We start from the raw sequence: 12,740 nt of genomic DNA, 5'->3' as shown, positions 1-12,740 counted from the left end.
ATACTCAAGTTGTACTTTTGTTGTGAATTTGATTTTAGAGAGTTTTTTATGAAGAATAGATAACTTATTTTTTAAAATGCGAAACATTAAAAGCGAGTAAAATGGTATCTAAATTTCTTGAAACGACATTTTTGAATTATGCCTATCTTGCTCAATATAAGAGATTTGTTTTTTGAAAGTTATAAAAATATTTAGTGTTAGTTAATTTCAACAAACTTCACAAAATTAATTATTTTTAAATTTCGGTATTTGAAACTGATTGCACTATTTTTATACCCTTCACCTTCGTGAGAAGCGTACATGAGAAGGATCTATAATATAATTTTTCGACCCTATAAAGTATATATATTCTGGATCCTTATAGATAGCGGAGTCGATTAAGCCATGTCCGTCTGTCTGTTGAAATCAGCTTTTAGAGGACCCCAGATATCGGCGTAAGACATGTAAGACATGATTTTGAGAAGATCGCTATTTAAAATCAGCAAAATCGGTCGGTAAATAACGGAGATATGAGCAAAAATCCGAGACAACCTCTGAAAATTTCTAAAAAAATGTCATAATTTTGTTTATGCTTTGTTAAATAAGCAACAACAACACTGTATATTGTAAAAATATGTACACATGGTTTTTCAGCTGTGTATTTCGTTTTGCTGTTGGCGTCAGTTGTGTACTTTGTTTTTGTGAATTCTGTTCGTATATTTGGATGTAGGTTGGTTTTATTGCGTTGTTTATTTTGTTTTTTATTTCATTTAGTGTTGTTGTTGTTCGTTTTGTTTTGCTTTTGGTGTAATAAAAATGTAGTCGGGAAAAAATTTAAAATTTATAAAACTTTTATGTTTTAAATACACTATGGTGAAGGGTATATAAGATTCGGCACAGCCAAATATAGCACTCTAACTTGTTAATAACTGTTTTGGATTTAATCATAATTAAAAACAAGAGATATACAAAACCAGCACCAGGAAATAATTTAATGTATTTTTATAAACAGCATTTTGTATTCACATGTGTGTAGTAAATATATATTTTCAAGTAAATGTGAGTGTATTTCCTTTCCAAATGATGTTGTATGAAAATATTAGACACCGAAGCTAGGAGCACAAACTTATACATATAAACTTTCACGCTTTATATGTATGTATGTAAGTATGTATGTATGTATGTATGTATGTATGTATGTATGTATGTATGTATGTATGTATGTATCTATGTAAGTATGTATGTATGTATGTATGTATGTATGTATGTATGTATGTATGTATGTATGTATGTATGTATGTATGTATGTAAGTATGTATGTATGTATGTATGTATGTATGTATGTATGTATGTATGTATGTATGTATGTATGTATGTATGTATGTATGTATGTATGTAAGTAAGTAAGTAAGTAAGTATGTATGTATGTATGTATGTATGTATGTATGTATCTATGTATGTATTTATCTATGTACGTATGTATGTATGCATGTATGTATGTATGTTTGTATGTTTGTGTATGTATGTATGTATGCATGTATGTATGTATGTATGTATGTATGTATGTATGTATGTGTGTATGTATGTATGTATCTATGTATGCATGTGTGTGTATGTATGTATGTATGTATGTATGTATGTATGTATGTATGTATGTTTGTATGAATGTATGTAAGTAAGTATGTACATCTGTGTAGGTGTAGTACTAACCATTGTTTTAAATGCATTCACAAAAACATGAATGTTTTCAAATTATAATTATCAATATTATTTAATGTTCATATGAAGAGAGTGTTACTTTTAAAGATTTGTATTTATTCTTGTCTTGCTGCATTAATATACATATATGTATAAATATTGCTTATACATACAAGTACAAAAAATTGCATACAATTTGTTTTAAATTTTAATATTTTTCAACTTAATTGTTGTTTGTATGTTAAAAATTAACTAAAAAATAAATACGAAATATGTAAATGGGGTTTTGGGGAAAAGAAATTAATGTTATTAGAAAAATGTAAATAATCTGTCATAACATAACATAGATAATAACAACAAAAGAAATTATGAAATAAATTGTAATTTTTTTATAATATCATAAAATTATATTGTATGTACGTATGTAAAAAATTTAAAAGGTGTGTTAGTGAGATATTGACATTTGGTGGGTGATATTGTTGTGTGATACTAAATAAACTAAAATTATTTTAAATTATAAGCAATGCTGATATGTCCAATTCACAGTTCGTACACACCGAAATGTTCATATTGACATTAGTTGTGTGTATGTATGTATGTAGAAAATAAATTGCGAAAAAAGTAATAACTAACTTTTTTGCAAATAAGTTAGCCTTTAGTTTTATCACTATTTAATGGAATTGGCTGATGTTCCAAAATAAGCTTTAAATTTTGCGATTTCGTATGATTTTGTTTTTTAAATTTGTAATAATTTTTATTATTAAATTTTACCAAAATAGTTTTTTGTGTTAAGTATTAACAAATTTGGAGAAAACTTAAAAAAGAGACTTTTTTTATTTATATCATAGATTGAACTAGGCATTCATCAGAATTTTATATCTTTTTACGGCACACCCTGGTATACATATGTATATATAATATTGAAACCGGAACACATATGTATGTATAGTATAGTATAGAAACACGGAGAAATCTCATTAAACCTTTAAAATTGCTATAAGGAATATAATATCAAAACATGTTCGCTTAATTTGAGGTTGTCATATTGCTTTGTTTTATTGGATTATTATATTTATACATATAGATAATTTCGTGTCAAGTAAAACAACTCATCAGCTCTACCGGTCAAGAACTACCGGAGTTAGAGGGGGTCAAAGTTGGACATTTTGTTTCAACTATGACTTTAGATAGTATTTTTACATTGTTTGCTAAAATAATTGTATAATTTTTTTAAATGGGCAGTTTATTTTCCCATATTTTTTCAAAATGGAAAACTTTTTTTTCAAAATATAGACCGTGTATGATTTGTGTCCGACCTACTCTCCAATAGTACTATCTTGATTTTTTAGTTGGGTCATTTGACACTTGCCCATGTATTTAAATACCAATATCAAATTTTTACATACTAAATATTGGATTTTTGTTATATGTAAAATATGTTCAGTTTTTGTATGCTTTTCTGTACTAAACTGTTCAAAAAACAAAGTGGTAATAAAAATAATAACATGAATAAGAATTTCTAATAATTTTTCTGTGTTTATGACTGTGTTTATATTTTTCTTGCTTGAGTAGAAATTTTAGGTTCTCAAAATAAAAAAAAATTGTTGGTATCAGAGCGGATAAATTAGCTTGCAATAGTATGAAGCTAAAATGTTTTAATATTCTGATAAATAAAATGTTTAGCAAAATTTTAGATAGGAAGTTAAAAGTACAACACAAAACCCAAACAAAGTTTCTATAATTTTGCTAAAGTAAATAGGAATTGACAAAAGTTATTTAATTATTATATTGCATATTCTTAAATTTCTATGCTGGGAATTTATAATTTTCATTTATATTACAATTCTTAAATTATTAATAAGATTAATGAAATTTCAATTTCTCAAATTGTTACACCCATATCAGTTTCATCATTGAAAAGTACTAATTGTATGTATTTAGATGGATAGACTATAAATAGAGACTAGTATATTTCTTCAGATTTTACAAACTTGCTACAACACCGATTGACAGAAATCCATTTATACGGAATAAAACATTTTGTTATATACATAAGTTATAAAATTAAAGTAAGAATTAATTAATTACTATTCAACAGAATTTAAAAAATCACACAACTAGCTACCAGAAATTCTGAATTTATTATATTCTATCATTTATGTGCACACAATGTTTTTCTTTTGATATTGCTATTTATCCACTCTGACAATATTGTACTGTGTATACGTGCAAAGGTTTTAAAAATTCCTGGAACTGGCATTAAGGATTTTAAGTAAAATAATATAGACAATATTTTTCTTTTTTTATCATTTAACAATAAAGATAATTTTTTGATCATATATATTGATAAACATAATAATTGTCTTTAATTTAAATTTTCCATAAGCCCTTTACAATTTTGGTACTGTTAAAAATATAAATATTCACTTTTTAATTTGCCAAAATTCTAGCAATCTAAATCGTTGGTATACTTTATGATGTATTTAAATTTAATTGGAATATTATAAATATATATTTCTAAAATATGTAATTTACATACCTGCAAGGCTTACACCACTGATTTTGTTGATCCAAACCGAACCGAGCTCGACATTTCTTCATATTATTGCCTAAATCAGTTGGTTTAAATAAAAAAAGAAAAAACACAAAAAGTACATAAAAATAACACAATTTTTGTTTAAAAACAAAACAGTTAAATGGCGAAAAGAAAGAAGTAACAGAAAATTTAGAAAATTTTTCAAAACAAAATAAAAAGAGAAATTAATAGTAGTAGGAAAAGTGAATTAAACTCCATACAGGTACAGACATACAAAAGTATTATTTATAATTTATTATAAAACACTGCTAAATGTCAGTACAACTAAATGTAACGTAATAATAATAAAGAAGCATGCAGTATCTTATTAATTGATGAACAATAAAAAATAATCAAATAAAAATAGTTACATAAATATATGTATATATACTTTTTGTTATTGTAATTATATATAAATATATAAGATAAAAACCCCATGAAATCACAAAAGAAGCTAGAGCAATGTTAATTTGAAACCTTAGACGAGTAATTGTGTTCTTACATAGCTTGTTAATTTTTATTCGTACTGTTTACACTAGCGTTAAATTTTTAAATAGTATACATATGTGAGTACAATGAGGACATACATATTTTTTAAAAAATCTGAGCAGACATAGAAAGACTTTGTTAAAAAAAATAATATATAATGTTGACTGCCTTTTTTAAAAATTTCATTGACATTCGTATTCTTACTGCCCTTGGATACTATGTTTTAAGTTTAGTATATCTTTGGAACACAATTTCCTGATTTAGGCAATAAACCACCACGTCTTTCCAACTGTCTTTCAGTTTTACATGAGTAAGCAATGAGTGGCCGTTATCAATAACACGATTTTGTTTGGTGTATAGAATTTAAAGATAATTGTCTGGAGCATTTGTCTAAAAGTTCGAGTTGAAAGTCGGGTAAGCACACACGCAGAGAAAAAACATGGTTCGGCATGGTTAGGAAAACTATTCTATGTTTTTTGTAACAATAATTTGTTGTCATAACCAAACAATTGTTATTTTTATTGAACTTCATCAATATTTTAGTTACTGAAAACATTTATATGTTTATGACAATTATAAGTTTGAGAATGATTCTCTGAAAAATAATTATTTTTACAACAAATAAATAATGATAATTATGTAAAAATATTATATTCTTTAGAATCATTTATACTATCAAATAACCATTAAATGGTAGGATTTTACACGTTTATGCATATAATGTTTAAGATATAAGTAAAATACGTTTACTATTAAAAATATTTTGGTATCGCCATTTTTATATCAGTTGTATGGTTTATCCGTACTAGAACGGATTAAATAAATTGTTAATCAAATGCAGTGTTAAAATAATTGGGAAAAATAAATACTATATAAAAATATAATAGGGTACATAAGAAATTAATAATTAAAATAATTATATTGTGCTTATATTGGCTTGAAAGTGTGAATATATATTTTTTATGGGAATATCAGTGCTTGGAAATTTTGTGTTTGTTTAAAAGAAAATTAACAAATAATTACATTTTACGCCGAGCACATAAGATTAACCATATTATGTTTAATATGTAACCATAATATGGTTACATGAAGACATGTGACTACTTGTAACCATAACATGGTTACTTGAAACAATAATATGATTACTTGAAGCCATTATATGATTACATGAAACGATAATGATGCTACAACATCACATTATCGCTATATTATGATGAAATATTCGAACTATATTTAATCATAATATGATTGGTTATTATACTAATAATGATCATAATATGATATTTCTTGATATTAAAAATGATCATAATATGTTTTAAATTTAACCATAATGTAACCATAATATGTTGCTCTTAGATTATGGTTACCACAACTATATTTTTCTCTGCGTGCAGTTGTGACAAGTTATTTTTTGGATATATTAAAACAAAAAGGTAGTTATTTATCAAGAAAGAAAGTATTTCCTCATTTATCCAATATTACTTGCGTGCTTATCGGGTACGAGTAAAACCTATTCAAATAGGTTGAAATCGGCCTATTATTTTATTTAGCCCCTATATATTTCGATCCTCTATTTTAGTTTTTTAGCTTTAAATATGTTAAATATGTATGTTAATATGGATAATTAATATGTACATTACTCGTTTAAAGATCTCAAAATATATACTTTCTACAGTTAATTAACTCTATTTCAGATTTTAACATTAGTTCATATTATAAAATGTAGTTCATGAGATTTTCTTTCTAATGATATATAAAATAAATTAAAATGGCCCAATTCAATAATTTTAAGTTTTTTATTGTAAGCAAATTTCAGTAGCAAAAGTTTAAATAATAATAAAAACACAAACATTTTTATTTTGTTAAAAATAATAGTTAAAATAAATAAACTCAATTGTGAATATCCACCACCATAAAATGTTATTTGTATGTATAAAGTACAAAGATCCGAAGACTTGTGGTAATTTTTTGACATTTTGAAAATTACTTAAAGAGCAGTGGTTCTGATCTAAAAACAATTTAGTGATTTAGACCTGAAGATAGGTATATAAAAAGGTTTTTTGCTCAACATATATTTAAAACTATTTGCCGATTACAATGGTGGTGGTTGTAGCCTTTTTGGCACTGACGGTGTGTTATTTCGTTTATAACGAAAAACCTGAAAACTGCATTTTATTTTAACGTTTTTTTTAGATTAAGAAGAGGAAAAAGTGTTTTGAAGACTGTTTTAAACTAAGAAAACAAAAAAATTCATTGACACTCAATACAGTTGTGGTAGTATATAAAAGTATATAAAAATATACAAATATAATATATTATTATTGTTAACCCATTAATGGCCAATTTCTAGCAATGAGTGAAATAACAAGTACAAAAAATTTGTAAAATCGATTGTAAAAAAATATTTATAGTATGTATGTATATACAGTTTATTTAGTTGTTAGAAAATTTGTTTTGTCTATTATTTTGTGAAAAAGAAAATATAACATATATGTATATATATATATATATATGTATAGATATACAAAAATGTACAAGTATAGTTAGATACTGAGCAGCTCAAGTTATATGTATTTTGTTGAACATTAATGGGTTAATTAGTAAAGTAAATATGTGTAGGTAATGTTTTTACTTATTATAGTAATTTTTTGTTTCTTATTATAACGAATATACATATTTTTATTTTTTTATAAAATGTATGCCTGAAAAAAGTTAATCTAACCTCCGTCTGCATTGTTGTCTTGTTTTCGCTTGCGTTTCTTCCCTCGTGACGCATTAGTCCGTGAGCTCCAATCGGGATACATTTGCATATGCAATTGACGTTCTCGACGTGCCAATTCATAATACTTGGCTTGTTCTTCCCGACCCAATGCATGCCACTATTTTTTTTATTTTTTCAATATTTTTTGTTCAATTTGAAGTACAAGATTTAGGTAAAAAAACAAATATTTAGAAAATAAAAAATAATCAAAAATGTTTTTAACAATTAATTTGTTTTTGCTTTTCCATTTTTTATGTGATTTGATTTAGCATTTGTTTGAGCGATTTAATTAAAAAATTATGAAAAGAAACAGAGGAATTCCCATTTGACTGATTATAAAAATCTTTTTGGCTTAAAAATAACTATTATTACGATCGTTTCTACGGCTTCGGAAGCATGCAGTCATATGCCGAATTTGTTTTTATGTATATAAAAAAATATATAGAAATTTGTTTTTATAAGTATATCATATAATTTAAAAAGATATATTTTTTAATGTGTTAAAGCAAAGTAATGTAATAGTTTTGTAGTTTTCCTTAACAAAATAGATTTTTTTAATAAAATTCCACCATTCTTAAAATAAAAAAATAACTGATAGTTATACCGTGAAGGTTAAAAATACTGGAATTTATTTGGAATTTCGAGGAGTGCGTTTTTAATTATTAGATTAATATGTATAAAATAGGCAAAGTAAGAAATTTTTATTCAAATCGGATGTTTATCTTGGTTTGTACAGTTTTATTTATATAAAAGTAATATTCTATATAGAAATATATTTCTATATAAAGATATGGAAATAAAACATCGATTGGAAAATGTTTAAGATACCAGTACAGGAAATGCCAAAAAAAAAATATTTTAGTGCCAACTATACTGCTATCCTAAAAACTACGAATGATCAGAATTATCATTTTTAATAACGTAAATAAATTCTGCGAAAGCAGTAATTCGATCTCTGATCGACATCCATTTTATTTATACTGTAATAAAATAATCTTAAAATAAATGTTATACGTCATCTTTTGATATAAGATCAATTAGACCCATAACCAACATAAAATAAATAAGTGATTAGATTTTCTACTCTTATATGTAAACTTTATGATCAATTTCTAGTTTTTTTAAGATAAGTTATTGTAATCAGGCACATGTTCTCCTCCCTGTTACAAGGAACAAATATCGATAAATAATTCTTAATTGTTACATTATCGCCTATTATAGAAAATATTCTAACAGTCATATCTAAACAAATTATATTCCAGAGATAGCATAAATGGCGATATTTTTTTAAAATTTATATACATACTTTTGTATATACATTAGAAGGGCCCAAAAAATAAAGATTTGGTTTGAATGGGTCTTATTTTGTTTATTAACATCTAAAACAAGCTGGTAAAATGTTTTAGCCTAATGGGATAACGGGAAATAAACTAAAAAGTGTAAAATTGGGTAATAAATAGAACTAGACTATTATTGATGTCTTCATAAATTTTCTATATTTTTGGGCGCCTTTTATGTAGATACATATATGTCAATTATTGAAAAATAATGTTGAACAATAACACAGGCCATTTTTTAGCCCAGAGCTGTACCTAATTTAAATCTGGTCTCATAATTTCTCTGTTACATCAAGTTTTCGAGATATCGCGTGTCATCTGAAAGGTAATATATCGACTTTAAATTAAATTTATTATATATAAATTTCACAGAGATTAAAGCCTTTTTGAAGTCGATAGGCTGATCTATTTTAATAAATGTCATCTATTTGTATAAATGTCATCGCGCTGTTATAACGTATAAAATAAAAAATATGTTTCTTTTTCCAATATTTATAACATAAAAACATGATGTAATGTACAAATTCTGAGGCCAAATTCGGATTTAGCTCTGTGCTATACAAAATTATAGTTTTATACTTTTTTAAAATTTTGTTGGCATGTGTAATCAAGATACCAAATAACTAAATAAGGATTATCGGTCTCACAGACGAAAATTATTTTAAATTAGCACATTGTCGGTCTTAACCCACCATATGTACATTCTTACTTGCTTTTGTTTGTATATGTATATTACAAAATCGTTTTGGATTTTGAATTTAGTTTTTAATAAAAATTAATTTTTGTTTTTCAATTATTATTAAAAACTCAAAATAAAACTAGAAAAAAATTATAAAAATTGGGCCAATTCTATTAAATGTTTTTACTTGAATTTCGTAACCAAAATATATGAACTAATTTTGAACCAATTACTAAACAAAAATTATTTAAAATAAATGTATTTTTCAAACCAAATGCAATATTTTTCAGTATTTTGACAAAACAATTATTTTTTTTTTTGTTGAGCGTGTAAGTGTATTTGTTAAAAAGTTTTTTTTAGTGTTTTAAATTGTTTCGAATATTAATTAGTTTTTTACTGTTTTACTTATGGTTATGGTTTGAAAGCAATTCAAATATTTATTCTAACCTAATAAGTTTAAATATTGGTTATGTTTGCTGTTTATACAAAAACAAAGAAATTATTAAATACAAATCATAATAATTATAATATCAATTGTAATAAAAGTAATACTGATTAAGGCGTATTATGTATTTGTATATAGATTCAAAACAAAATTTAAAAAATAAAAGCAGGTGATTGAGTTTTAAACGTAAATGGTCTTTAATAATTGTATAATTGTACTAGTGATGTTTTCTAACAAGTCTACATATTATTCTAACAAAAGAATGTGTTTATTCCTAGTTAAAGATGCCATAAGTTACCAAATTTATACTATGGCGAATATCACAAGAGCAGTGCTAAGAGATAATCTGTCATTTAGCTAAATCTATAGCTATAAATTTGTTTAATTATCGTATTTCATTTAGAAGTTCATTGTTCCTAAGCGTAATTTAATTTAGATTTGTACTGCCAGCTAGCATATGTACTACACTTTTTTGTACATACATTTGTATGTCAGAAGCAGTTTGCTTAAATTTATATCGAACTGACCAAAAATCATTTTGTACATATTTGAAAATTATATGTAATTAAAACTATAACTGGATGTTTCGTTTCTGTTTAAAAATCCTGCTATTAGTGTTATTTACATATTTTTGTAAAATTTTAGTATGAGAATATTCCTGTGGAATTATCAAATCATGTTTTGTTGCTTTTTGGGATAGTTTTTTATTTTACATTATTTAATTATAAGTATTATATTAAATCCATTATAATTTTACTATTTTTATGACAGTTTATTAAAAACAAAAGATGTGAATGAACATCAGTTACTCCTGCAACCCCAAAATATTAGTTTAACTATCTTATAATAGAGCGACACCCTTTGGTATATCTCATGGAAACAAAAGGAATTATTTATACTAGACTAAACTAATGTGGACTGTGACTGGCATCATAATTGTTCTTTAAATTTTATCACTTTTCATTATATTATTGTTTGTTATAAATACATTAATTTGTACGTTCTAATGTTATAAATTGTATTGTTTAATAAATTATAAAAAATTAAAAAGTAAGTAATTAAATAAGTGAGGAAAGTAGGAAATAAATCCGAAAATAAGTATATAAACTTTAAAACAGTTAATAATGTTAGATGATGTTTGGTTAATGTTTTAGTGTATTAAAAAGTTACAATTAAATGAAAATGATAATTATAATAATAAAAAAATTTAAATAAAAAAAATTTAGTGCAATACCTCCCGAATCCGCGGGCGATCTGTCTTTTTTACGCTTTTTCTTTTTCGAAACATAACCATAGTTGTCCCGTGCACTCCACCCCGGATACAATTCCATGTGTAATTGACGTTCTTGCCGAGCTTTTTCATAATATTTACTTTGTTCTTCGCGGGACAGTTCATGCCACTACAAAATAGTTTGGGGAGGGGGTTGTATTTAAAATGCATACGTTTCAATGAAATTACATACATAAATGTTTCATATGTAAAAGTAAGTTAATAAAAAGTTATCAACTAGTTTAATTATTGAAACCCTTCCAAAAAGGGTGATCATGTATTAAACTAACAATAGCAAAAGTAAAAACAATTTAAAATACAGCTTCTTGAAAATTCCAACGCTTAATTTTGTTTAATTTATTTATTTGTTAAGAAAAAATGGTGTAAAACAAAAACATATTATTTTAAAATATTTTAATAGAATCAAACATTACTTGAGTAAAATAAAGATTTAGTGAAGGAGGCGCTTAAAATCTGTCAATAAATTTTAATGTTTTAATGAAATAAATGAAACGTTAGTTTATTTATTTTGGATTAAAGTTCAGAGTCAAAAGTATCATTCCAAATAAAACAAAATATGTTGGAGAAACGAAAGAATTGAATTTTAATAGGTAATAAGTATATTTAATTTTATTAACGAGTTGAAATGATCAGTTAATGTATAATGGTACAATAACACAGTTTAAATCCTCGCCTTTTTTCTCAAGCAATGTTTAATTCAATACGAGAAAGTATTTCTACATAGAATCTTTCATTTAAATGTATATTATTAAATATTTTTACATAAATGATTACATTACACATATCGTTGGTTTTGTTGTCAATAACGCTTAACTGACATTTCCTTTAACCATGATGGGGAAATTTGTGGAGGCATCATTATCTCATTTTATAGACAAAGTTTCAGTTACAAGTTACCAACATGTAACCCTCCGAACATGTGTAAATATCCACCTATGTATCGCTTTCACAATTTTATTGGACTATATTTAATATTACGTTCTTTGTAGTCTATCAGACCTTTAGAAAGCTTACAAACACGATTTAGAGTAATAATATTGACTTACCCGTCTACCCAAAATTTGATTAATGGCAGCTGATTCCTTTAATGTGCACTCTGCTACTACTTTGGCACGCATTTCCTTCATGTATAACATAAAGGCATTCAAAGGCTTTTTGATATGTGGTTTCTTTTTTTCAGATGAGTTATCCTTACAGTTATCGTTTCCCTGTAAATTTGATGAATTTTTGTTATCCAGATTCCTGAAAGTTAAAACAAAATAGAGTAGATATACGTTCATTAGTATTGTACTGATGAAATTGAGAGGCAGTGGAGAATTATATTTCCCAAACCGAAATTAGAGATACTATAGGCCGTATCTGTTAGTTTTATAGGTGTCTTAGGTAAAATGTATATATAATAATAAGAAAAAAGTAAATGTATTGAAATAGTAAATTAATAACAGACTAGTGTAGTATCTCTTAATTCTTCATAACCTTTTGTTTT

General features: G+C 25.3%; 1 protein-coding gene across 21 annotated transcripts in view; it reads right to left on the bottom strand.

Annotated features, from left to right (window-relative positions):
- LOC111687000 (protein pangolin, isoforms A/H/I/S) overlaps window positions 1-12,740 on the bottom strand; it is a 93,361-nt gene that overhangs the window by 4,758 nt on the left and 75,863 nt on the right. For 10 of the 21 annotated variants that reach the window (XM_046947717.1, XM_046947908.1, XM_046947866.1 and 7 more), the window contains 3 exons: window positions 12,301-12,496; window positions 11,198-11,363; window positions 4,217-4,292 (listed from right to left, as the gene is read on the bottom strand). In XM_046947717.1, the coding sequence (XP_046803673.1) occupies window positions 4,217-4,292; window positions 11,198-11,363; window positions 12,301-12,496 (438 nt within the window). Of the gene's footprint in view, window positions 1-4,216; window positions 4,293-7,463; window positions 7,621-11,197; window positions 11,364-12,300; window positions 12,497-12,740 lie in introns of those variants that run through there. The other 11 variants (XM_046948141.1, XM_046948052.1, XM_046947676.1 and 8 more) reach the window with 5 other exon arrangements.

Source organism: Lucilia cuprina, chromosome X (assembly GCF_022045245.1).
Source record: "Lucilia cuprina isolate Lc7/37 chromosome X, ASM2204524v1, whole genome shotgun sequence".
Taxonomy (NCBI): Eukaryota; Metazoa; Arthropoda; class Insecta; order Diptera; family Calliphoridae; genus Lucilia; species Lucilia cuprina.
Note: the sequence above shows the minus strand (reverse complement) of the source record. Positions and strands in the feature narration are given on the sequence as shown.